Source organism: Aphelocoma coerulescens, chromosome 6, assembly GCF_041296385.1.
Source record: "Aphelocoma coerulescens isolate FSJ_1873_10779 chromosome 6, UR_Acoe_1.0, whole genome shotgun sequence".
NCBI lineage: Eukaryota > Metazoa > Chordata > Aves > Passeriformes > Corvidae > Aphelocoma > Aphelocoma coerulescens.
Genome location: NC_091020.1, coordinates 24,226,199 through 24,252,451, shown reverse-complemented (window position 1 = coordinate 24,252,451; position 26,253 = coordinate 24,226,199). Strand labels below are relative to the sequence as shown.

Here is a 26,253-nt window from a genome sequence, read left to right as displayed (position 1 = left end):
TCACACCAAAGAAGCTGAAGTTTTCTTTTAAAATTCAGCATTTATTACTTTCTTATGCTTTCAACTTTCCATTCTGCCATATATCTTTGTCAGGTTTTGCTGACCTCCTGCTCTGACCTGCCTGCTGCCATCTAAGGGGACTCAGCAGGTACAGTCACTCAACCATTCACTGAAAACTTTGGTATTTTAAAATCCCACATTTTGGCAAAGAGGAGATAAAAGGGGTTGCAATGGACAATGTGTGTTTCTCACAGCACAGCATTCAGCCACTGCAAACCCACAGGACTTACCCAAGACTCTCTCTAGGCAAGGACTCCAAACACAGTGATTCCTGAAGAGAATAAGCACCCTGGCCCTCCTCTTTGAAAGGATGTCTTTTAAAAAATATACCAGATTTAAACTGTTGTGCTTGCAAAGAACTAAACCAACAAGATGAAAGACACTGAATTAATTCCCTGCTTGAGTGTGTCAAGCTCTGGTGTGTATGGCATTTCTCCCTCAAGCTGGTTTCCTCACTCCTGTATAATGTTATCTTGAGTACCCAAATCAGTGAGAAGAGCAAACAACAGTGGCAAGATGACCCATTACTCCTGAGAAAGCACCCACTGTGACAACCCTATTTCCTTGTCGTATCACATCAGCTCCGGATTGTGTTGCAGTGAAATGCAATGGCAACACACAACAAGGGCTGAATATAAAACCCCACGGGACACAAGCCAGACCTGTAGTAAGGTATGAGAGCCATGCAGATTAGGAAGGGAAGCCATACAAAACGGAAGGACTTACACCAGAGTTCATAGTAGTAGTTGCAACACTGGGATTGTCCACAACAGTGGCCCGTTTCACATATGTAACTTTGATTGTTGACACCCATGCAGGTTTCCTTGTCCTAAAATTAAACAGACACACTTTTAAGATGCTTTGTCAGTATCTTTTGGAAATGTTTGACTCAATGATCTGCAAGCATTTGAAAAGTACAGGTTATGGTCTTTGGAAACTCTAAAATACATAAGGAGGTTAAAAGACATCTAAGGACCACCAAAAACCACAAAGGACCGTTCAGAAGAAAATCCCCATATCCATATCTCCAAACCCAAGAGTTACACTGTTTTAGCATCTAGTCAGCGCTGTTGTCTCATCATCCCTCTCCTTTTCCATTAAAAGTTACCGCATTTTGGAGCCAGGCATTCTCTCAAAAGATGACATTTGTTCCACATTGTACACAACATCACTATTACTGGGGCTGAATGCCAAGTAGAGGAAAAGCATTCATAAAGGGAACGTTGTAATTTGAGAAAAGACTGCTTGGATTCATTTAGATCTAAATGATAATTACAATATGTTCCTGCAAGATTCCAATCTAAAATGATTCCTTCATAATTAGCCATGTGCTTTATTAAAGTAAGATCAACATTCCTGTAAAACTTCTTCCTGGAATAGCAAAGTAGTCCAGGAGCAGAGCCAAATCAGCTGTAGCATATCACCCAGCGGGTTCTCAAGACACCTAACATGGCAAAGGTCTATGGTGTGAGGCCTCAGTTCCCCACATGGTGCACCACTTCCCAGAAGTCCATGTTTTCCTGCTAGTCTGAAAACATGGCTGGGAAAAAGTACAAAACACAAGAAAACAGAAGCATTTTACAGGCTGTGGTTTGTACATCCTCTAATAGGTTTTGGGGCAACCTAGGAGTTCAAAGTACAATACGGAGTTTAAGAAACAAACAAATCTTAATTAAAACCACGGTAACAAAGCTTTTATTTTCACTTTCTTTCACCTGAAATTTCTTATAAGGAAAAGAAAATGTGGGTAGGCTTATACTGAAAGCTGTGTTGAAAAAAAAAATTTTGAAAGTACCGACCCACTAAAGAACAATAAAACCCCATCAGCAGGCTACAGGGATGCACATCTGTGGATCCCAACACTGGCTGAACAGCACCATTCTTCTTTTTTATGTGAGTGCACCACGGCCACACTTCCCACAAACCTCTATGGAGCCACCACACAGGCAAAATACCAAGTGCTTTTCAAATGTCGAACCACCTCACTGAACAAGTAATGTGAGGCAGCAGCTTCAATGCATAAGAGTCCTGCACTAAGTTTTCAGTATATTTGGGGACCTGGAGGAACACCAGCACTTCCCCACCATGCAGCACCCCAGATGGAGCCACACTGCCCCAACACAGGTCTCTCACCTGAGCACCCAAATTACAGTAGCAACATAACTTCTAAAAGCAGAACAACCTCCTGCCACCTGACGCTCAACAGGAAAGACCCCTCATTGCTTCTTTTCTCCTAAGAAGTCACACCAACTTTTGAAAGGGTTTTGATCAAGTGAGGGCAAAATTCAGCAAACACAACACAGCATACGATGTACTGCTTCCCCTCCTTCCAGGCATATAATGATTTCCACAAAAGGCTCTAAAAAGCACCTTTAAAACTCACCTACAGAGGCAACAAGCTGGAGGGGTACCTGCCTCTATTTTTCAGGAAGAGAAGAACATTTTGCTGGACAGACTAGTCCAACTACTACAGGCAGCTAAAGCAAACATTTAGTTCTGGAGATGTTGCATGTCAACAGTAGAAACACCATTTTCCTATACAGTAAGGAGGTGTTTCCATCTCTAACTGCAGAGGCTGGTGGCAACTTTTGGAGACCTTGCTGAGCAGGCACAGCATTTTCTGCTTCAAGCACACTATTCATTCCAAAACCTGTAATTTTAGCCAGCAAAAGAACTAGAAATAGGACACGTCTATTCTCTTATCTGTTCTTATTAGTTTATTTACATTTTTCCTCATTTTTGTTGGCCTTGCAGAGCTAATGTAACTGATGAACAGCATAGATTTTGGCTCTCATAGGAAGAGAATTGAGAAATTAAGACGCCATTGCAAAATTGCAACCCTGATGATAATGCTCAAGTCAGAGAACAACTGGCTGAGGTTTGTGGTTGTGACACATGAAGATCAATGTGACCTGTTGAACCAGCAAATGAATCACATGGAGCTGGTGAAAAACCACATTCTCACAGTGGCATTTCACGATCTCCTCTGCAACACCACACTTGATCCATCCTTGACCACTTTTGGTTTACTTCCCAAAAATTTCATCCATTCAAGTGTTGCCTCCTTCAAAGAGTAGCAATAAGGAACAAATCAGTGTCTTTGGGCAGCAGCAACTTTTAGCATCGTCAACTATATTTTTCCCACTTTAAAAACTTGCAGCAGTCCTGATTTCAGAGACTTTCATCACACCATCTTTTTAGCTGAACTTACAGCCTCCCTCTTGCCAACCTCATTATACTTGAAATGACCTTTCCACACATGCTTATGTGCAGGGTTGCTCCTTGTCAACCCAGCTGGCCAACAGGTGTGTCAGTACATGCTCAACAGAGGATCCTGAGCAGCTATGGTGATATTCTGCAGGTTGTTCCTGGAGATTAAGTCTCAGGCAACATCCTGCTTCCCCCATCTAGAGCAGAGTTTAAATCTTACTGTCCAGAGCTTCTTTACACACTGACTAAGAAAAATATTCTTCCTTGCTAATGCACCTGGTGCTTGTACCTTCAAATAGTCTTGCAGTTGGCTTTCAGCTCCCACAGTTCAGAACAGTCAGGGGTTTTAAAGGCTTTGCAGTGCTGACCATCAGCCACACTCCTCAAAGTACAAGCAGCTCATTTTGGAGCCTTTCTCCAGCCCTCTGCCAGCCCAGCCACCCAATAGGCCTTTGGGAACATGGAGCTGTCAGTCTTGGGGGCCACATGTCAGGCCCAGAACTGTCACCCATGTTTCCAAACAGTTTCACAGAATCAAGGAATAATTTGGTTTGGAAAAGATCCCAGCAGGTCACATGGTCAAACTACTGCACTGAGCATGGCTACCTCCAACACTGGGTTACACAGCCTGGCACAGGGAAAGAGATAAAAGGTAAAGGCAACAGATCTTCAGAAATAAAAGTCTACTAGGGAAAGATTCCGGCACAAGGAGAGCATTGTTTTGGGATATGTTACAGGCGACTCCTTTGGAACAAGTGTTTCAGTCTCCTTTCCCCTTTTAAGTCAAGACTCATTTCTGTGAAAAGCTGGGCCACTGTACAGTTTGCTCCTTTTCTGCAAGTCAAGGAAAAGGTTATTCAGAGCCACCCTGGCCACGACAGAGACCGTGACATTCTTTGTTAGGAAATTTCTACCTATTTCCAAGCTCTTTGATCTGGCTCCGCTTTCTAGTTAAATCCCAGGCTGCACTTTTCATACCAGCAGCATTTTATTATTTCTACTTCCTTCTCCCGTGCATTCTTCGTGTCATAGGCTGCCAAACTAACTACCCAAGACATATCAGCAATACAGTTATCTAGAGTCTAAATGTCTCCCAGAAACAATGGCCCAAGTGCTGGTGCTATGAAAGCATACCATTTCCTCTCTCACACTGAGAGCTATAGACACATAGACACAAGGCACAGGGCTGCAAGAATAACTTTATAGATAAGAAAAAAATATATGGAGGAAAAAACTCTCATGGAAGCAAAGTTGGAGCACTCATATTTTACTGGCCTGCCTTTGTGTTTAATTTCCATTGCAAGCAGCACTTGTAATGGTAATTTTTAATCATTCTTAGCAGCATGGAGTTTTTATTGAACTATTACAGAGGGTTTTGGAGGTTTTTTTAGGTAGCCTTATGAAAACAAGGAAGGGGGAGGGCTTCTTTCCAAAAGCACTTTCTTCCCCAATAGCCAGTGGCTATTACATTCCAGAGTGGGCTTCCCTGCTGAAGGAGTCTTGTTTTCTTGTTGTCCAGGCAAGCAAGCACATCCCTCCCCACCAGCCTTTGTTCAGCTAACTGTAGATGCCTCCAGGCAGGATTACCAAGCAGGATCTACATGGGTCTGCTCTCAAAGAGCATTCGACTCCATTAGAGCAGAACAGTCTTGTTTCACAACTAAGAAGCCACAACATGCCATCCATTATCTCCCACCTGCAAAGCCTAGGAGATTCCCAGCTCATTTCAAGGGATTCACTTAGTCCTGTAAATCAGCATGTACCCTAGGCTGCATGTGCATCACTGCCTCCGTGGTACCATCTTAAGAGCTGGTCAGAGATACTGGAATCACTCAGTCCCTGACACACAAGAAGCCAGGAGCTTTTGGGAGAACACTCTGCATGCAGGGAGCCTGTGTTCCCTCCCAGCCCAGTCCAACAGAAGCCATTCGGCACATGTGGTACAGGCTCCCTGTCATGAAAAGGAGCTGAGCTGGGAACACCTCATCTGGTGCATTTTGAGTCTCTTTGTATTAAGATGTGGCATTTTGGATTAGTTTTCACATGGCATAAAACTTTAAAAAGTAACATTGAATAAAAATAGAATTCTTTTTTTGCTTATTTTCTTGTTGATATTTGGTATTTGTGATAAACCCACAACCATACTGGCAACTCCACAACTCTGCCAGAAGCACTCTTTTGCTGTCAAGTGCTTTTACAAATAATCCTTAAAATATCCAGCAGTGGTACATATAAGAGAACTCAGGGCAGTGCTGTATGTTGTCACATCTGAAGCCACAACAAACAGTAATGTCAGTGCCACGGAAAAAAAGCCAATTATTCTCTTCACCTTCCAGTTTACTGGAGGTATATGTGACAAATTAAAGGTCAAAATCTGGGGCACAATGAAGACAAGAGGCATTCATGAAGGTCTGCAGGTTGAATGAGCTGCTCCTCACTGCAAGGAAGGATGGAACAGACCTCCCTAGTAAATGGCTGGGTTTAACAGCTGTAAATCTGTTAGAATTTATTGCATCTGAAGCCAATGCTGAAAATGAAGGGAAATAACTGATTGACAGTGGAGTTCCATCACAGTAAAAGGATCAAGGCACTTCACTCTTTTCTACTCTCAAAAGTCAGCAGTTAGCCTAGGCACGTACTGTTGCTAAGTCAGAAGGGAGAAAGATGAAGATGAGCAAATTCCAGGCTATCGTGGCTGTTTTCCAAGCTGAAAATTAAGATGTGCAACTGCAGCAACAAACACCACAGCCCACGCTCAGAAGTGCATAGTTGGCAGCTAACCACCTACAAAAGTTGACTCCTTAGTTGGCATTAATCAGGTAACCAAAACCAGCAGTGGCCAATATCACGAAATCTAATAACCATTTTAGCTTTTTGCTCTCTCTCCTCTTTCCACAGAAATCCAGCCTCCATTACCCTAAATATGAGCACCTTTATATGGCCTCTGCCTGAGTATCCATTCATCCTAACCCTGGTAATACCCTGGGAAACACTTGGAAATGTGACTTGCATTTACTTACAGCAATTTATAGGCTATTCATGTCTCCTAGGATAGCCAGTTTTTTAGACCTACTCTAATTCCCTAATTTCTCCAAACTCCACTACAGCATTTGTCAAGGCACTATGCAGCAAATTACTATTTTAACTGGAAGAGATGGAGAATAACAACAGGATGACAGGGTTGAGTAAAGGACTGAATAAGAGGCACGCAGACAGAGGGACTCAGAGAAAAGCCCAGCAACAGGATGAAGAGAGACTGCCAAAATGGCATCTGCTGAAGGGCAAGATACAACTGGTTTTAACAGGACCTGGGCTTAACTTGCGACCACTCCAGACCTTCTGGTTTCACAGCTCTCATACGACTTTGGTAATAAGCATCTATTTAATAATAAATAAAAATCCTGACCTAGTTATTTCACTAATCTCATTACTTGCGGGCAGCAGTCCCTTGCTCTCAGTACCCAGTCACACCCATAACAACAAGCAAGATGGATTTAAGCAAGAGACACCATCCTCAGAAAAATATATTAAAGTATGTATTTGGAGTAACTCACAGTCAGTATTTGAACCATATATATTCTTTAAGCATTCTGAGTAACAGAATGGAAGTGGCTGTCAATATATTAAATATGTCAGAAACAATTATTTGATATCCACTGTTTATTAGTACCCACTTGGCTGTTACTCAATCTCACACATCAGACTATCACTAGTGTTGCTTAGCCAAGTGCATCAGCAACAGCTCATGAGAACGCAAACACAAAGCTACCAAGGAAAATTATCTCTGTCAGATAAGGCACTCAAGTGGTAGTAAGTTAAAATTGCTACTTAAAATACTAGGCTGGAACGCCAAATCTTGCCACAGGGTTTACTACAATTCCTGGTTTGCCAGCATCCCCCCAGTTCCTAATCAAAGTTAATCTTAAATAAAACCTCACTAGATCCTTTCAGAGAAGGACAGCAGGTGGGATCACAGCAAGGACAGGCAGAACTGCTGGGGAACCCTGGATCACCAGGGCAGCTCAAGACCCACCAACACCAGAGTGGCTGAGCCTGCACTAAAGTCTCCAGACATCTCCTGTCTTCACAAATATTACACCTGTTAGTCCTTTGTAACATAAAAGCAAAAATCCACAATCTGAGCAAGTGTCATGTCTTTGGTGGGTTCAATTTAGCAAAACCACGTAAGACTGCCAAAGATGAAAGGGGCTTTGACTGCTGGGAGTTACTGGAACCTCCTGTGCCAGGCCCTGCCAGCACAACAGGGGATAGATTCCTGTAAGCCTGCCTTATGACAGACAGCTGAGGCCAGGCAATAAATTAAGTCTGGATGCTTCTTCTTAAGTCATCCACCACAAATTTTGTTTTGCTGAATGTGGGGAAAAAGAAGTATAATGAGTGCAAATATCCAAATACTTAAAAGTATAATAAGTGGGGGAGGAATTATGCCTCTGAGATGTCTCAGGCACAATAATGATCTCCAAAATGGGAATTCTAATCCACAACATTTATTGCTTCACTAATGCCAGCATCAGGAGAATTATATTTAGATCACCATGATTAATCAGCCACAGCAGACCCATCCTCACCCCCAGCGGATGCAGAACCTCCAAGGTTTCATTAACCTTTATCTGAGGAACAAATTGGTTTGTTGCATCCATTTATCCTGGAGAAATACTCCAACTATATTTAAAGGGACACTATCCTTTCACAGATCATGGACACTTTGACATATTTCAGTAAGAGATGGTTTCATTTTTGTTTATTGCAAGTTTCACTTTCAGACTTCAAGAACTACACACTGGTGTTTTAAGCACCATGTGACTATTTACTTCTTCACCCCTTGCTAGAAGCTTCCCAGCTGTAGTCCTCAGCCCTCTCACATTACAGATACACACTTCTAGGAAATTACAGCTTTGAGAAGGCTGTCTTGCATTTTGTTGGTTTAAACCACCAACAGAGGACCATGCTGAAAACCTCAAGCAGTTAAAATTAAAACTGAAAACGTTAGGAATCCAACACCTTAACCTTTTTTCTTTTTTTTTTTTTTTTCATTTATGCAGTGAGCTAGGTGAATGTGCTCAAGCTTCCACCTCCAACTTTAGGAGGAAATGCTCATTTAAAACTGAAAGCAGAGATCCTCTACAATCATGTTTCCTTGGATGGGAGCTTTAAACACCCACACTGCACTGATGTCAGATAGTGCTGACCTAGCTTTTTAGACATTTAAATATCATCCACACTGCGCCAATGAAAAATCCCAAAATCAACCAAACACCTTACTTTTACCAGGTGTTCAGCAGTCCATCTGCAATGCTACAATGCTGCTGGCTCCCAAAGAAATGAAGGCAGATCCAGGGAAAGCAGCTGTTCAGTGCAGTCCAGGGGTACAGAGCAAGGGGTGCTGGTCCTGGGGAGCCAAAGATCTCACTCTGATCCTTCCATCCTTGTCATACAGCTCATGGGAGGACATCCCACTCAGCACCTCTTCCCTGAGCCTGCAGCCCAGGATCAGCATCCCTTGTGTTGAGTGAGAACAACAAAGGGCATCCCAGTCAGCCAAGTGTTTACAGTCCGAATGCATGGAGTATAAACCAAGAGACAACGGAGGTGATGAGATGTTCCTGAATTCCTCCCACACTTCCAATTAAACAGCACTGTTCAGTATCAACCCTTGGAAAAAGAAATTTCTGAATAGTATATGCATGCAGGACACAATCACAAATACTTAGATTTAATTTTTTCAAGACTAAAACTGATTAAAACTGAGAAAAGTTCAAGCAGCTTTTTCCCACTATATCCTTTATCAGTGGATAAAAATAGTCAAGAGCTTTGCTCTCGTGTTCTTGAGGCAACAACTTTTTTTCCTGCTTCCTGTAAATGCCTCTATCGATGCTGAAAAGTTACCAGCAGAGAAAAAGTACCATCCATCCACTGAGATAACCAGATGTTCACTGTTCCACCAAATTAAGCCAAATTACACCTAACTTCTGCTTTTACACCTTTTACTGCACCCCAACTGCATTGAACACATCTCTAAAACAAAAAGATTAATTTAAAAACAGGAACTTCAGAGAAAAACACACCCGTGAGTCTCGAGCAATCTCAGCATTTGAGGCAGCTACGTCTCACTGCAGTTTGAGAGTTACCTAAAACCATTCTGCCTTTGTGCCCGAATTTCTACCCCTGGTTCAGTTCCGAGTTTTTAGGGCAAGTCTCTTTGCCCTGAGTGCTAACAAGTGAACGATTATTTATAGCTGTTGCACCAATCACAGAAGGTCATTGTGCTAGAGGTAGTTTCTTATGTAAAACTGTTTTCGGACGGGGGTGGGGAGAGAGCTGCGTTTCACCAAAACTGCACTGATAAGGAAAAAGAAACCGCACTGTTTACTCAGCAGCGCGTTGAAGTCCTTTAGGGCTGCTAAACAACTGAAAGTAAGTAGTTTAAAACACCTTATGGTCCAATCTCGACTTTTTAATTCTAAATTAGAAACTGCAAGCAGCACTCTTGATATCATTTAATATATATTTATTGTGGATTACAGATCACAGCAGTGCTGGAAAGAGTTTACAATTAGATTCCCCTACAGACGTGCCTCCCAAACCAAAAAAAGGGGTTGTTCTCCCCAGCCTAGGAACACATAGTTGGCACCTCCTCCAGCAGAGAGCAGCTGGGCAGTTGCTACCGTTTCTCATTCCACTCGATATTACCAGCTATTAAATTATCCCAAGTTTCTTGTTCAAGCTCAAACTCTCTCAAAACAATTAAAAAATCACCAAGCTGTGGGTCACAGCATGTTGCCATTTTCCATTTGGTGACTTTTGTTAGAGATTAGACACACACACACACGTATATATATAAATGCCTCTTTCTGGGGTTTTTTCTGGTTTTTTTCCGTTTTTTCTTTTTTTTTTTCTTTAAAAAAAATCCACAGTTTAACAGGCAAAATAATGCCTGAACAACAAAACAGTTGAAAGTTTGGCATGTTTTTAAGCAATGCAAACGCAATTCCATTTTAAGGACTGTGGAAAGCACCCTAAAACCCAACCAACCAAAAACTGCACAGGAGCACGACACAAAGAGCCTCCCTGCCGCAAAGTCTCCAACAATAACAAGGAAGTTTCTATCCCTGGCTCACAGTTTTGCTCCTTCCTTGCTAATAAAAAAGGTCTCTCACACAACTGTGCTCCCCAATCACACTCCACGGGTGGGGAAGTGCTGATTGTACAGTTCCGTTTTGGGAAAGTCAGAAATCATTTCCTTAGAAGTGAGGGAAATAAAAATAAAAGCAGTCAGTCACATCCTCCACCTGAGCAAGCAGCTCCCACCGCACTTAAGCCGGTTACCTGTCTGAGACCCAGGAGGAAAGGCATTCTGCAGGCTCATCCTCCACGCCAGCACATGGGAAGGCAGGAATTTAAAGCCCCACAGCAACCATTTCTTCATCTGCTGTGGGCAGCCCGCTCCTCCGATCCTATTTAAACCAGGGCTTCCTCAGCTGGGAATGCTAAGTAAACAGGGTCCTGGGACACTGCACGCACTCGCTGGCTCCCCCTCCTCCTCCTCCCACTCCCTGTGACATATCTCAGACGCAGCCCAGCCGGAGTGTTTGCAAGAGGGAAATGACATCAGGTCGGGCAGTTCTGAAAAAAAAACCAAAAACCAAAAAAAAAAACCATCCCAAAACCAAAAAAATCTAAACCAGAAACAACCCCCCAACACAAAAACGCACACACAAAAACCCCCCCGACACAAACAAAAAAACCTCCAAGAAACCACCACCCAAAAAAAAAAAAAAAAAAAAAAAAAAAAAAAAAAAAAAAAAGGCAGCCCTGAACCTTAAGACTGCTGAGTGACACCAGGCAGGTCGCTGCAAACGGGACCTGTCAGGGAGCCCAAGCAGAGCAGAAGTGCTCTCCTCCCTGCTACAGGGATGCTGCAGTGGAGAGCAGTCTATTAAAAATGTTGTCATGAGCCAACAGCTCGGTGGTGATTAAATCTCGTTAAGCAAAATAGACAGTTCATCTATTTCTGAGGAGCAAGCTAAATTTGAAGCTGCCCACTGGATAACACTGGAGCCCTAGAAGCCACCACCATGGCTTCTCCAAGTACCTCCAGACCCTGGGGACCTGGGTAGTCTTCACAGATCCAAAGCACTCCCATGCCACCTTCTGCCTGCCACCACAGCTCCACTTTTTCTGACTCACAGCACTGTTCAACTCTCAGCCCCTCCAGATAACAGCTGTCCCTCTAAAGGAACAGCAACAACTTCCCCGATTTCAGAAGGATCAGGATTGGACCCCACCAGCATCAGACAGGTGATGGGAAGAGTTTCAAATCGACCTCTCCCAAAGGAAAATCTGACTAGCCCTGTTCAAAGGTTTCTCATTCTACTTGAGCTCATTTCACATTTTCATGCCAAGGGGCAATTAAGCCTTATAAACAAATTTATCATCCGGTGCCCAGGATGGCATGTCTTGTTTGTCCTCCCCCAAGCAAGGAGTACAGCAAGTTCCACAGTGGTGTAGAAGATGACACTGCAGAAGGTAATCTAAATTTAACTCCCTTTTCTACCTCCACTTTGAAAGTTCAGCAACCTCTTTTTTTTGTGCTTCTCTTTAATCAGCAGCTGTCCTCGTCTGTCGGGGGGGGGGGACGGGGACACCATCGCCACTCCCATATGCCCCAGCAGCAGCTCCATGGATATTTGACAGAGGACAAACTCCCCTGGCTTTTGGCCTCTTTGGCTTTGGAGCCCAGCACATTAAAATATATAACAAGGAAAGGAATATACTTTTTTCCATACTGAGTTCACTGAATGCCTTTTTTAGTAGCAGTTTTAATAATAATTTCAGTACTTCAGAAGAGAGAGAGAAATCACATAAAATTCTTGGAAATGCTAATTTGCAACAGAAGAAAAAAAATTAAAGAGGACACAAAAAAAAATGCAGAACAGACACCTCTTGCCACCCAGCAGCTAGACAGCTTGCAGCAGTGTCAGAAAAAGACACACATTTTGCACATGCCAAAACCACTCAGTGACCACCACTGCTGCCTCCTCCCAGCCCAGCCCAGCCCAGCCCAGCGTGGTTTCCCAAACGAGAACCCCACTGTGTGTGTCCCCTACACAACTGGACTGTGAGACTACACAAAAGCATTACTTATTTTTACACCAACTTAAAGGCACCATCTAAAAATGCTGTTTAAGGGTAAGCACATCCCTGATTTTCCTAAGAGAAAACAAGCAAGGAAGCAATTTCCTGGAAGATACAAAACATCAGCTTTAACTAGCATCAGCCAAGCAATGGGATTTTCCAGCTTTTCTGCTCTTGGATCAAACAAACTCTCAAACTTTGCTTTTCCAATTCTATGGACAAACACCAGTGATATAAAAGGGTAGCTTTCTGTTTTAGTAATCTGTTCTGTGGCCTCGCGCTGGCCTTTGAAACATCTGATTTTGGCTGTTGCTATCCAGAGCTCTGGACTAGGCAGATCCCAGGGCTGAGCCAATGCAGCAGTTTCTAAATCCCTACTGTCAGAAGGAATCTAACTTTAACCACCCGCCTCTCCCCCAGCACATACTCAAAAGGCAAAGCATCATTCCAGATCTAAGACAAGTTGTGAAGGACTATCAAAAGCAGTAACTCGGCAGAAAAGCAAAAGCATCCTAATTTATGTGTGAATTTAGCAATCCTGGAAAGACTGATACAAAAAAGGTGGTTTGCAAGCAGGCATTACCACATTCGACTGCAGCAGGAGCAGTCCCTTGCAGTCCCTGAGTGACACCGGCCAGTAACATGCTCCACACCTCTGCTATAGGCGACTATGGAAAAAATCCTGTAGAGGGACAGTAAAAAAAAAAAAAGAGCTGGACAAGGTAGCTCATACCCTTATAAAATCCTGACCAAGACCCTCAGAACCTTTGCAAAACACCAAGGTTCTCCTAATCATTGCAATTGCTTTGTGGATACCAACTGGTATCCTTTTACCCCCTCCTCTTTTTTTAAGCTCGTAAGTTCTCGCCCCAAAGCTCTGTCTGGCGGCAGTGAGTTTCAGACAGTGGTCGTGAACAAATAGTCTCTTTCATCAGGAATGAATTCACCACCTCTAATTTGACTTTCATATTATTAGCAGGTGGAAACAGAAGTCCTCATCCATCTTCTCACCCATTCATTACTCTGTACCTGTTAGCTATCTTCTTATAAAAGATATCAATCTTCCCTATCCTCTTAATGTAAAATCTTTTCCCAAAGCCTTCAGCTGCTCATTGTCCATTTCCAAAACCTTTCTAATTTTCTACTGCTCTCTGCTTGAGGGAAACCAGAGCTGAAACAATAATTATTTTAATGAAAACAAGAGTAGCTCTAAGGCAGGCTCAGCATGGATTCACTTCCTTTATACAAACCTGGAATTTAAGATCTGCAAAGGCTACACAAGAGTGCATCTATCCAAGATATAATGAACAAAACAAACACAAGTCTTCTGCTCCTCAGTAGATGACTCTCTTGAGGGCTCTGAAAAGTCAGGACTAATGTCAGGACAGATTATGGGATCTACATTACTTTCAAAATGTGCTTGTTTAGGCAGCCACCAACCATCCTTTTTTAGTATGTTGGTATGGATCCCACCACAGAATAATGGTGAGCAGATTTCTACTAGGAAAGAGAGAGTAGAGGCCTCTAGGCATTACCAGTCTGTAATACTGCTCTCCTGAACATACCATCTGCCCCAAACATGATGTCAAGCAAAGGATGCTGCTCAGTACCTTCACAGGCCAACACACTGTGCCTCATGACCTCAGATATAACACATAAGTGAAGCACATGATGGAAGTTGCCATTTTAGAGTCGCTTTCTGTGTTTGATGCAAGCAGGTCTGGAAACCAAGCAGGGTATAGTATTCATTTTGATACCCCCTGAGGAGACAGCCTGACCTTTAAGTGATCCAGTTATGATAACACGAGTGCAACAAAAATTGCTGTTGTGAGTCTCAAATCTGTCAGGTTTGAAGCACGAGGCTGCTCCTAGCTGCTCCACTGTTCCAGTCCTAGGCAGGGAGAGGTTTTGAACAGTAAATATGGATGATGTGTAATATCCTCTTGATTAAACTTTAATACCATAGTTCTGCAGCTACACACACAGGTTGACCATAAAATTGGAACAATCTTATCTAAATCTTCTTCCATTTGCCCCAGTGCACTCTGTTATTTTCATGTTGGCAAGAGGAGCATTTCTGGAGCACGAGCTATCCAGTTTTGTTAGTCAGCCCACAGCCCTGTGTGCTAGGACTGGGACTTCACAAATCTGGCATGCACTCAAAACACAGTGTGAAAGAAGCAACCTCAATGAAGGTGACTTTATCTTTCCCCATCCTGGAGATGGTTCTGGGAATAAAGAAAAGAAAAATGAAAGAAACATACAGAAAGGTGTAAAAGCAGATCTCTGTTTCTCTAGAATAAGACAATATCCAGGAACAACAAGCTCCATCTTCCTTGATAGCAAATATTCTAAAGGGGCTTGTTTGCTAGCAAAACTAGCATGAGACATTGGGAGATCACCAATGCTGGAACAGCAATGCCATGCTACATCTGCCTACAAACCATTTCTGTCTGCCCACCTGTGCACTTGTAGATCCCTGAAGAGTGAAGGGCAACTTCCCCACCCTAATGATACCATTACAAGAATATGATGACTTTCCAGTGTGAGGACCAGGTGTCCCGGGTTCATATAACATACAGCATTGGCACTGCCTGCCAAGAATGCCATCAACAAATTCCAGAGGACCAAGAAGAACAGGTCAGGCTGGTAACTTCCCAGTACCTGCAGGACCTAGAGTATCTACTCTTTTGCTCAGGGAACAAGTGGCCCAAAACAAACCTTTCACTCTGTCTAGTATTATTGTATTGTTTAGGAGTGAGGTAAAGCAGGTCCCCCAATTTGCATGCACTTCAACTACAAAACAAGAACACTGAAGTGATTGCATTTATTATTTTTCAGGCCAAACTGTCTTAATCTTTGTTGGAGAAAGCAAAGAATAATTTCAGGAAAAGACATCAAACATGTTGGAACTAGCTTGTGAGCTAGCACTGCAACCAGTCGGATGGATCAATAAATTTTAATGTGCAACAAAGCACAAGGGCTTGCAGTGGTGAGAAGCTGTCCCTCTTCCCCACAGGCCGTCACTTCTGTCAGCTCAGTGATTTAAAAGTGCAGAAAACTTCTGCAGCTTAGTAAGTTAAGCAAATAGAGACAGTGCATTTCAACCTCACTGCTGTCACCTGTCTTTCTCTCTTAAGTAACTGGTTAACCAGGGAGGATGAGACTGTGCACTTCAAAATACACTCAGTGTTACAGAGAGCCCCAACAGCAACAGCTCATGCTTGATTCCAATTGACTATTCCAACTGAATCCCAAACAGCAACTGTCAGCCAAGCAGAGAAGTACAAATATGTGCCACATCTCCACCCAAAAGCCATGCGTAAGCCCTGAACTCAAGCAGTGTGCACCATATAGGAAGCCACTTCCCACTCTGTCAACTGCTATTTCAGTGAGAGCCTGTCCTCCTCTTCACTGCTCCTTTGTGGGTGAAGAAATGCCAACAGAAAAACACTTCCCTTTGCACTTTTGTACAGCAAGCAATCCCCCCTCTGAAGCTGCCTTCTGTATTAAGCTATCCTAAGGGCACTCAAGGAAAGAGCAGGGAGCAGACAAGGGGTCGTTGTGGAGGACACATCCAAGAGGAGTCCTCTCCAACACCCATCTGACAGAGGAGATAAAAGCAGCCACATCCAGGCTGTTCAGACACTCCTACCCACTTTGCTGTTCAGCTGATGCGAGAGTGGTGGCAGTAAAAAGTCCAGGCTCTTCTCTGAGACCAAAATAGTTTTTTGTAAGTGTAGCTTGAGGTTTCCAGTCCTCAGTGACATTGTTCCCACTGCTGTTTCCCCACAGAGCAGAAAATGATAGCTACAGGTCCAACTTTTCTTCACAGCAACAGAGTTGTGGCCAAGCCAATGCAACTGTAATGCCAAAGTCTATGTGAATCCATCTACTTTTGTATGACCAATCCTTCAATACCCATGCCTGCCATCCAAGCCCAGAGGTGTTAAAAAGCTTCAAAGTCCTTCACCACTGAGGGACTAAAGAGTTGAAAGTGCCCTGCTGAGAAGTGACACTAAATGCTTCAAAAGAGATAGGGTTGATTCTGCCCCTTTAACATTCCCAGGTTTTTGGTCACCTGAGATGCCCAAATGAAGATGTCAGGCTTCACTTTTAGTCTGGAGTGGGTAATGAAGTCACGGGAAAGCCTACTCAGCTTTCTCTAAGCCTGCTGGGCGGGGGGGGGAGAAGGAGGGAGTGGGGAGTTCAGCTGTTAAATATTTGACGAGACTGTCTCAGGAGGGCAAGTGTATCTGGGGTGGTACAGGGACACCAGCTTGGCTCCTTGCTATTTGGCACTACAGCTCTTGTCTTCCTGATGCCCATGTATGCAAACAGGACTTTGGTAACGGCTCGAGGGGAGACGATCTGCTCCAGGCAGGGAAGAAGGCAGAGTCTGCAGGCAGTAACAGGATCCCCCTAAGCACAGAATCAAGATGGTAAGCGTCTGTTCTAGTTTTAGAGTCTTGCACCATGTGGGTACCAAAAATACAGCCTGTGTATGCCCTTTGGTCACATCATCATAGACATACATTGTCCCAAAGATGCTTACCAGCACAACCTCGATGGAGATCTTGGATGCCCTACTCTTACAAGTGCTATTTGATTTCTCTACACATGACAGCAACTGACTATTTTTAGTGCTCATCTCGTGTCTGCCTTGGCGTTTCCCTTGGGCCTTACTTACCCTTGTTTCACAGCTTTGGTGCCAGCTCCCACGAAGCGTTTTTTTGATGCCAGAGGGGATGATGCCAAGTCTGTCTGTGTTGATGCCAAAATGCCAGCTGGCTTTATTGTTGAGACAGGATTTGCCAAAACTAACAACACTAGTGCTGGGGTGACTAGAATTGACTTTAAGGTTTTAATCTTCCTTACTCTTCTGTTGCCTTTAGATTCCATGGGATAATGCTGCTCTAAGTACCTTCTGGGGTCCCACAAGACGGATTTTTTTATCATAGTCTAAGTCAATAGGCAATTATACAGCAGACAGTCTTAACTTAGAGATTCTTGAAGAGAAGGATACCTTTATACATGAAGCAATTATCTGGGATGCAGCACTGCTGCTGCTGGGCCCAACTACACAGGCCAAGGCCTGCTGCAGATAAGGCAGGGCATGAACTCTCAGAGCCTGCACATGTGTTTATAAAGAACCTACCACAAAACCAGACAATCTATTGAAGATAAGGGCGGCTATGTGATATTTTATTACCAAGATATACCTACAACAGAAGTCTAGAGTGCAGAAGAAGGTCAGGGATCAGCAAAATTGCATTACATCACCACGCGCAAGAAGACCAAATCCAAGAAAGTTCATTGCCCTTTGCCCCTTTTGCACTTCACAAGTGCTGCTGTGTGAAAAGCCACTATTCAGATAAAATCCAGTCTCACACACAATGCACAGGCATGTTGGTCATGGGTAACACCCACAGAGATATGAACAGATAGTAGATGTGATAGGCAATCACACATGTGCAGATGAATGTGATTGGATGTGGTGGTATCCCTGCAAATTAGGAAGTAATTTGATGTTAACCTCTGCTACTTTTCTTATAAAGCTAAAACCCACACCTTGCTCAGAAACAGTGGTGCCAAATGGACACCCGATTGCCCAAAGATGCTCAGCTCTTGCTTCAGGAACAGTGTATTGGTTAACCTGACAAGAGGTAAAATTGGTTAAAAAGGCTTTGTCATCAGGTAAGACTTTGCTGGGAAAATCTGTTATGCATAGTCTGGTCATATCCCTCTTAAATTTGTTGGCCTTTTCTGGGCTTAAGTTTACATCTTGAAGTTTAGAAAAGCCCCCCCCAAATCCCAGCAGTCTTGTTTTCCACAGCTCATTTTACAAGAAAGAGGTTATTTTATTGAGTTCTGAGAATTAAGTTTCTGTTTCCAGCAGAACACCAGTTCTACGTGGCCCGAACCCTTCTTTAGAGGAACAGATTTTTCTGGGAAATCCTTCAGGGAAAAAAAAAAAGACATCATCAGCTGCCCCTTCCTGAGCACACTGCTGGATATTACTGTTTGGTAATGTTACACTGCAGAGCAATATCACATAGGTTATGCTGAGGCAAATGTCCTCAAATTGCTCTCTATAGATGTACACCCTCAAGAACTTTCCTATTATCCCTGGACTTTTCACTCCAGGCCCTGCTGTGCCACCTACATCCCCACTGATAAATATGTTCTGGTCTGCAGAAGGCTGAGTTTGCAGTACTCAAACCACAAACAATTGGTTTAACTGAATCTTCTTCCTCTTAGAAAACACATGTGTATCACAATATGGTATTCCCAAAATTAAAAGTCTGACAATTAACCCAATGGGCTGTGCAGTACCTAGAGTTTTACAGGATTTCTGTTATCTAGCAGAAACACAAACTCATCTGTACTGCTGCAAGTAGGCTCAGAGTTTGTGGCATAAGCATGAGGAAAGCCCCTCCACATGGCATGGTGGTCTGACTATTAGAAAGACAGAAAGACTTCTCCTCTTCCAAAATGAAGGGCACTGAAGATCACATATTTCTTCATACAACCAAAATGAAAAATGAAAGGAAATCATAAGTTTAACTATTAAGAAAGGTCAATAGCACAAGCATTTAAGAGATCACAACAGTATTGAAAACATCACTTTTAAATATCTAGACAGAACTCTATGAGAACTATTCAGTCAAACTCCACTGTTAAAAACTTCCTTAAAAAATGCAACTTTACAGAAAAAACACTTCAGAAAACCTCATTTTAAACAAAAGATTGTATTTTCTAACTTGAATTACTGCATTGCTTATGATCTCTCCAAGTACTTGGAAGAAAAAAATGAGTAAACAGAAGTAAGGAAACTTACAAAACCAGCATTTTGTAGGATTAAGGGTAGATTCAAACTGAGTTTACCTGTATCTGTGAAAGAGAATAAAATATAAAATACCTTAAAGCCTAATCCCTCCCCTGTTACAGTTTGTTTTAACTGACATCTTTACCAGGGAAACAAGAAAAGCTCCCCAAAAGGCCACACACTTTGCTGCTCTGCCAACCAGAGAGCAGATGTTTTCAGGGGGCCCTGAGAAAGCATGATGTACATAAACCAGAGCTGACAGGTGTAAGTTTCCAAGTGCAGATGAAGCTGGTTCAAGCCAAGCATACAGGGCAAAACTTCAGTGCCTCCCATCACCACACCTTCACCACCATCTTGCTTCATTTTCCCTCTCCACAGCTATTTTCCCTAACCATAGAATGGGGATAATGCCTGAGATACTACAACCATTGGACTCAGAATACAATTCATTGCTATTCTTTCTGTGCCTAGCAGAACTGCCACCAGCCACCCAAATATTTCCTGTCAGGCTCAGCTCATCTAGAGGCCGCCCCAGGAAGCCCAAAGTTATGTAAGGAACAGGCGGCTGGGAGGAAGCGATGTCCCGGTGTCGTGTTTCAGCACTGGCCCTGGCATTACGCAGTTTGCACTTTGCTTAAGCATTAAAGGCACTGGTGGCACCTGGAATCACAGCCAGTTTCTAAATTTCAGTGACAAACCTGCTGGCCAGGCGGCTTTGCCCTTTCAAGGGCAGATACCTCCAACACCGTGTGGTCTCACTTCCCTTCCTTTCTGGTATCTATAGGATTTTCCCTTTAGGTGTATGCAAAACGTGTTCTCCCCTTGTGTGCATAAGCTTATTTCAGAGAGTTCAGTAATTAAAAACTTAATTCCGTTTTTTTGGGGGGAAGAAACATTGATAAGCATAGCCTGCCTTTATGGGCATTATCTTATCCACACTGCTATAATTTCCATTAGTGCTTGTTATTCCACTGGCAGATAAAGTGAACACGCCCATGGCTGTGCAGAGCAGGAGGACAACCCACACGGTTTTACCTCTTTCATGCACTTCTCTGCAGCAAGGTTGCAGGAAAAGAGAGAAGACCAAGCACTTGTTTTTTTCCTTGCTCAAGCCTGGGTCCCAGACATGCATATGCTCTAGATCACAAAACCAGAGACCTCTTAGCCCTGCAACCATTGCTTCTTTCAGAAATCCTCCATAGCATAAACCAAATAGTCTGAATGCATCAGTGTAAAAAAATCAAACCAGATCAAAACCTGACTGACATCCTACCTTTTTATAGGAAAGTAGTTGGTGCTAATTAGAGTGACTACAGTAAAACAGTAAATTTAAAAAAACAAACAAACAAACAAACAAACCCCAAAACCCCAAACTAACAAAACCCAGTTACTTTCTTCTTCAAAGGGTGAACAATGTATGTTACCCTCAGCACTCAGAAAGCTCACAGCCATGTGGGTGACTGTTAAATGAAGAAACTCTAAGGCAAGGGAACATTTTCCATTTTTAGAAATACTCACTTCTGACACACCGTAGGCTCCTACAGTAGTATTTTTCCCCTGAAGAAGGTAATTTGGGGAGTAGAAATTCTGAAAATCTCCTTTGGAACACCAGGACACCAACCCTCATTTCCTGGAAACAAGTGAGAAAACTAACACCAATTTAATTTCAGAGACCCGGACTGCACCTTGTAAATTCATTAGACCATTGAAAAGACATCTTCCAGGTAAAAATACATAAAGAACTTAAGGACAGACAGCAACATTTGTGAGCAGGATTTAGTTACGGATTTAATTACAGACTGACCATCAGACTTGTCCTCCTTTCAGCACTTGTTCCTTAACACAGGCTTCAAAAGTCAGGCTGTTGGAAAATCAAAGAGGCAAACCCAGAGGCACCAGGCTGTCAAACAGCTCCAGGAATGATTCGCTGCACCCAAAGCATCAACATTTCTCTAACCTATTCTTAAGGCAACTGCAATCTCTCGTGTACCCACTGCCTCAACAGGGGACATGCTCCTCTGCTTGATGCCCTTTAAACACAAGGATGTTCTTTCCCTTTTACATTAACTCAGGCCTTAGTTGCAACATAAGGAAGTAATTTTTTTCTTCTCCACTACAAACAAGTCAACTGATCACAGTGATCTTGTTAACTTAGCTCACCTGGAAGATTGTTCCATTCCTCTATAAGCTGCTTCCAGAAGACAAAAGAAGTCTTTATTTCCTAGACTGCAAGGATTAAATCACGGTTTTACTGGTTTTCTCAGTCTGAAACTTAAACCCATCTTAAAATGTGGGATCCAAAATGGTGCATATCACTTACTAGCATGGAGTATTACAAAACAACTGTATAGGACATTTCTACACCATTAAAGATTTGGTAGGTTTTTTACTGAAAGAACTGCATTCAGTTTCTGGTCCAAAACCCCAGACTATTTCACTTTTTCCATCGCTAAGTACTCTAAATTTTTACTTGAGGAAAAGTGAAACAGGCTTCAGGCTATTTCTTCAAGTTGTTCTACTGTTTTAAAAAACACACACAACCTTCCATCTGCATCTCAAGTGTTTTCTCTTTGTCTCCCAAACTGTTGGCACAGGGGCAGAACAAACCCCTCCAGGAACCCAGTCACCACCACAGACACTCCTTAGTATATATTCATCACTCAATGGACCCTTCTGAACACAGATCCTCACTCAGTATTCCATAACCAATGTGCTGCCTCACTCAGGCTGGGCTGTAAAACATCCACTGAATTAATCAAATTAAATTCATCAGCCCTCTCCCATGAGGTTGTTCCTGATAAATCCACACTGCTCGTTTCCTGTTGCCTTAGAGATGCTTATAAAACCTTCAGGGATTTATTCTAGTACTTCAATAGAGACTGAAGCATTTCACCATTTTCTAACTTCTTCTTATTGTTTTCCTTTAATCTGACCCCCTATACATTTAGTATTTATTTTAATACGTGTAGATTTACAAACAGGAGTTTCTGCACTTTCTGTTTGGTTTTTTTTTTTCCCCTCAAGAATCCAAAGAGCTGCAAACCCTTTCAGTCTGTACCAGTTACTGAGTTATTGTACACTCACTTCCCTCATTAAATTTTAGATCAATACCTTTTTTTCCTTTTTTTTTAATCTAACACTGTTTTGTAGAACCTTTTCCTAAGCCTTTGTGTGTTCCTTACTAGCTGCAATACAATTTTTACACCAAAGGTAAACTATACAAACAGTAAAATCGTTACTGTTCCTTCAGTTTTAGATGGCTGGATTTGGTAGATGGTTTTAACATCAGCAAAATATAATGAAGATGATAATAAACTTCAGAATCCTTTTCAAATGCAGGTCTGGCATGAGAAAGAAAAACGTTAACAACTGTTACCACATATACTCCACTTGTGAAAAGAAATCAGCATAAACTGACAGCACGGCTTTATCTTTTAAGAATGTCAGTACACACTGGACTATCTGTTGCAGTCTGAGCTCACACTGACTTGAAGTCACCATGACGCAAAATAAGTGACCATCAAAAATGTCCCAAAATTCTTGGGAAATTCAAAGCAAAGCAAATTCAAAAAAGCTAAAGCCATCTTTTGTAAATGTAAAAACCTATTAGTGAAATGGAACTTTTCTCTGCCAAAGCAAGCCAGCTGAACCAGCGGCATTCAGTGTATCCAGCATGCACTAAAAGAGACCCTCAGAGATGCTTGAAGGATTCAGGCTGGAAACCACATCCATAACAGAGACAAATCAAGCAGCTTTGCTGTCAGAAAAAGCACACTGACAAGGCTTAATTCTCATACATGCAACTAGTGTATGCTTGAGCTGTGCAGTTAGAGAATAGTCTCTGAGCTGTTTTAGGCTGCACAGTCCTGTAGCTCTGCACAGCTGAGCCTCTCTACTTCCCTTTTCAAGGCAGGCTGGAGGAAGTGCAACCCTGCTGCTTCCTCATTAGTGTGAAGTGCTGCTGTCAAATTGTCTGCAGCCAGCTTTTGAACTATCCTGAGGAACAGCCAGGCCTCCAAAAACTCAACACACACATGGAAAATGCTTCTTCCTAAACTTCCCAAGAGGAGAAAGATGCACCACTGGCTCAGACAGTCTATGAACTGCAGCTAGCTTGGGAGTGTCTGCTGCTTACAGCAGTTCTCACCAGATTCTTGTTCAAGTCCTCCACTCTTTGCTCTCATTTAGATGACCTGGAAGAAATTTCGATGCATGCAGATGCCAAGGACATCCTTTGTGAGTTGCATCCTTAGGTATGAGATATGCCACTTGAGTCAGGGGTTTGACTGAGAGCCCAGATCTCGCAGTAATGTGATAGCTCTGCTGGAGCCATCCTGCCAGGTCTATAAATCCCAGTATTTCACAAAGTAACAGTGGAATCTGAAATAAGATTAGTTTCTGAAGGACAAGTTGGTGGTTGGGAGGTTTGGTTTTATTTCAGAGCATTGCCCTACGTCAGCTGACCACACAGGCAAGGAGCACAGGCTGCTGCTGTACCACTGCAGATGCCAAGCATTCAGTATCGGCAGTAAACACTAATGCCAGAACAAAAGACAAGACTGTTTCCCAAGTTCAGCAGAGTCTCCCCACAGACCCAGTTTTACTTGGATTGTATCTAGGAACAACCACTTCTTCACAGTAGAGACAGATTTATTCTTGGCAAAAAAAAAATACTCTCAGAGACACTCTGGCATCTCCAAGAAAGGTCAGGAACTCACCCCCAACCCCTCTAAACCCTACTAAGAAGGAACAGAAATGAAAGAAATCATCTCTCTATTCAATAGCACAGATTCAGACATTCTATCAAGATCTGAACACTTTTACCATGTTTTGTTCCCAGCACAGCCTGTGGCTGAAAAACATTCTTGAACATGAAGGTTCATATAAATTTACCAAATTAGAGTCAGAAAGATCTTCAAATCTAATTTACAACTCAGCTGGTCAGCAAAAATATGAAAATCCAACTACTAAAAGAAAGGGCACTACCCTGTATATTCCCCCCCATACATAAACACTCAGAGCAGCATCAAAATTTGTACTGCAATAATGTCTCCATGAGACAGATAATTTTTAGTGATCTAGGAAGTTGTGGATAAACCTCAAGACTGAGAATGTTTTTGGTGCATATTCTCATTTCTCCCCAGGGAATCTTGATCTTCAGAGGCATATTATGAAGTATGCAAAACATTTTATGGACTGTTTATAACCTAATGACTCCAAGTGTAACCTTAGATGTCATTCTGCAAAGACTTAGTCATGTTCAGCAATCTGAGCAGAGGGAGAATGCTAAAGCCTCTTGGGCAGATCACTTTTATCACTCTTTTAGCCCTGTTCAAGCAATTTCACATAATACAGTTATCTTATACTGGTATCACCAAAACACTACTCAGAATCAAGCTGACATAAAACTCATGGCTCCATTATTAACTAGTAAAATCCTTCCAAGGACTTGTGTTTGTAAATATCTGTTCACATATACAGCCAAATCTGAAAATGCAGAAGATTCTTACTTAAATATTACTTAATGGTAATGTTAAAACTAGTGTTCTTCTGAAACAGAGATTTTGAAATAAATACTCTAATCCTTCACTAAAAGACAAACATGGAAACCATATGGTTCTCACTGGGTACGCTTATTGCAAATCAAGTTACCTTCCTGGAAACTCAGTATGTATTTGCTAAATGAAAACAAAACATCTCTTATGGCTCCACAATTAGAATTTAAAAAGCCAGATGCTGCAGGAGTTATGGTTTTCTTCACAATGTGAGTTTACCAGTTATACATCTTGAAGGCTAAAAACAAGTATTTAAGGAGAAAAGAGTGTCACAATCTGTGACGTTAATATTTGTGTTAAAAATACTCATGGAAGAATCTAGCTGTTTGCTTTCCAGAAGCCACTATTTGGTTTCTCCTATTTTTCAAATAAGAAGAGGCCTTTGCAGAATTATAAAAAAAACCACTGAAAGCTCCATGTGACTTTCCCATATGTAGTTTTTCAACAGCCAAGTGATTTCCCCTATCCCATCCCCACTGTTTGCATACTAAGGCAATGTTTGGCAAGTTTGAAGTAGAGAGTTTTTAAGCCAAATCTGTAAAACCAAGAAGATAAAGATTTTGTTAATATCCTTTAATCACAGATAAACCTCCTAAGAAGAGTTAAACTGTGGAGAAGAGCAAGTGAAAAAAAAAAAAATTTATGTTTTGCCATCAATTTGCCAGGAATCTCACTGTGTCAGTGTAGAATATGAGCATGCCAACATCAGCTTCTCTGAGTTTTTGAGAGCCCTATATGTAGCCATCCCACTTCTGCACATGTTCGGAGACACAATACTCTTTACTCATTGAACAAGCAAGCAGATCTAACTTTAAAAGTGGAGGAGTTAAGAGAACATCTCAGTTTTATTCCTCCAGGACTACCGGAGGAATGCAGCAGACAGAAGGATTTTCCTGCCTGTTGCTTTTCTGGTTGCCTTCATTCCCACCACAACATCCAAATATGTGAAAGCCCAACATCCAAATGGCTCTCCATGCTATGCGTCACATCCAAAAAGCTTGTGGAGGTGACTTAAAACCAGGCCTCCAGTTTTCTGAAACGTGGGACCTGTGGCCACATCTACAAGGAACAGCACAGTAGGTAATTCTGAGTAAAAAGGAGATGGCAGACAAGGCTGGAGCACATGTACCTGGACAACAGAAAGGATTGCCTGCCAGAGGAAAAAAGCAGAGGACAAAGTACAGAGCTGATCATCAATTTAACAAGTAGGGTAGGCCAACAAGGAATGCAGGAAAGTCACCTGCCACAGAACATTAAGATGCCATGTTAGACTGAATGCCCCACAGAAGAAGTACAAGACTTATTCTTCCCGGGACACCAAAGTATCTCTTTTCCAGTCTAAGCTGCAGCACAACATTCATTCCCACTGACCTCACTTTCCCCTTGGATGAGGAACACACCCAAGGTACTATCTTGATCAATGCAATCACAAAAGCCTGTTCA

At 42.4% G+C, this 26,253-nt stretch overlaps 1 protein-coding gene across 4 annotated transcripts in view; it reads right to left on the bottom strand.

Moving 5' to 3' along the window:
* The window catches only part of WBP1L (WW domain binding protein 1 like), a 59,284-nt gene that overhangs the window by 13,797 nt on the left and 19,234 nt on the right, over nt 1-26,253 (bottom strand). For 2 of the 4 annotated variants that reach the window (XM_069019911.1, XM_069019914.1), the window contains one exon: nt 787-889. In XM_069019911.1, the coding sequence (XP_068876012.1) occupies nt 787-889 (103 nt within the window). Of the gene's footprint in view, nt 1-786; nt 890-10,617; nt 11,029-26,253 lie in introns of those variants that run through there. The other 2 variants (XM_069019912.1, XM_069019913.1) reach the window with 2 other exon arrangements.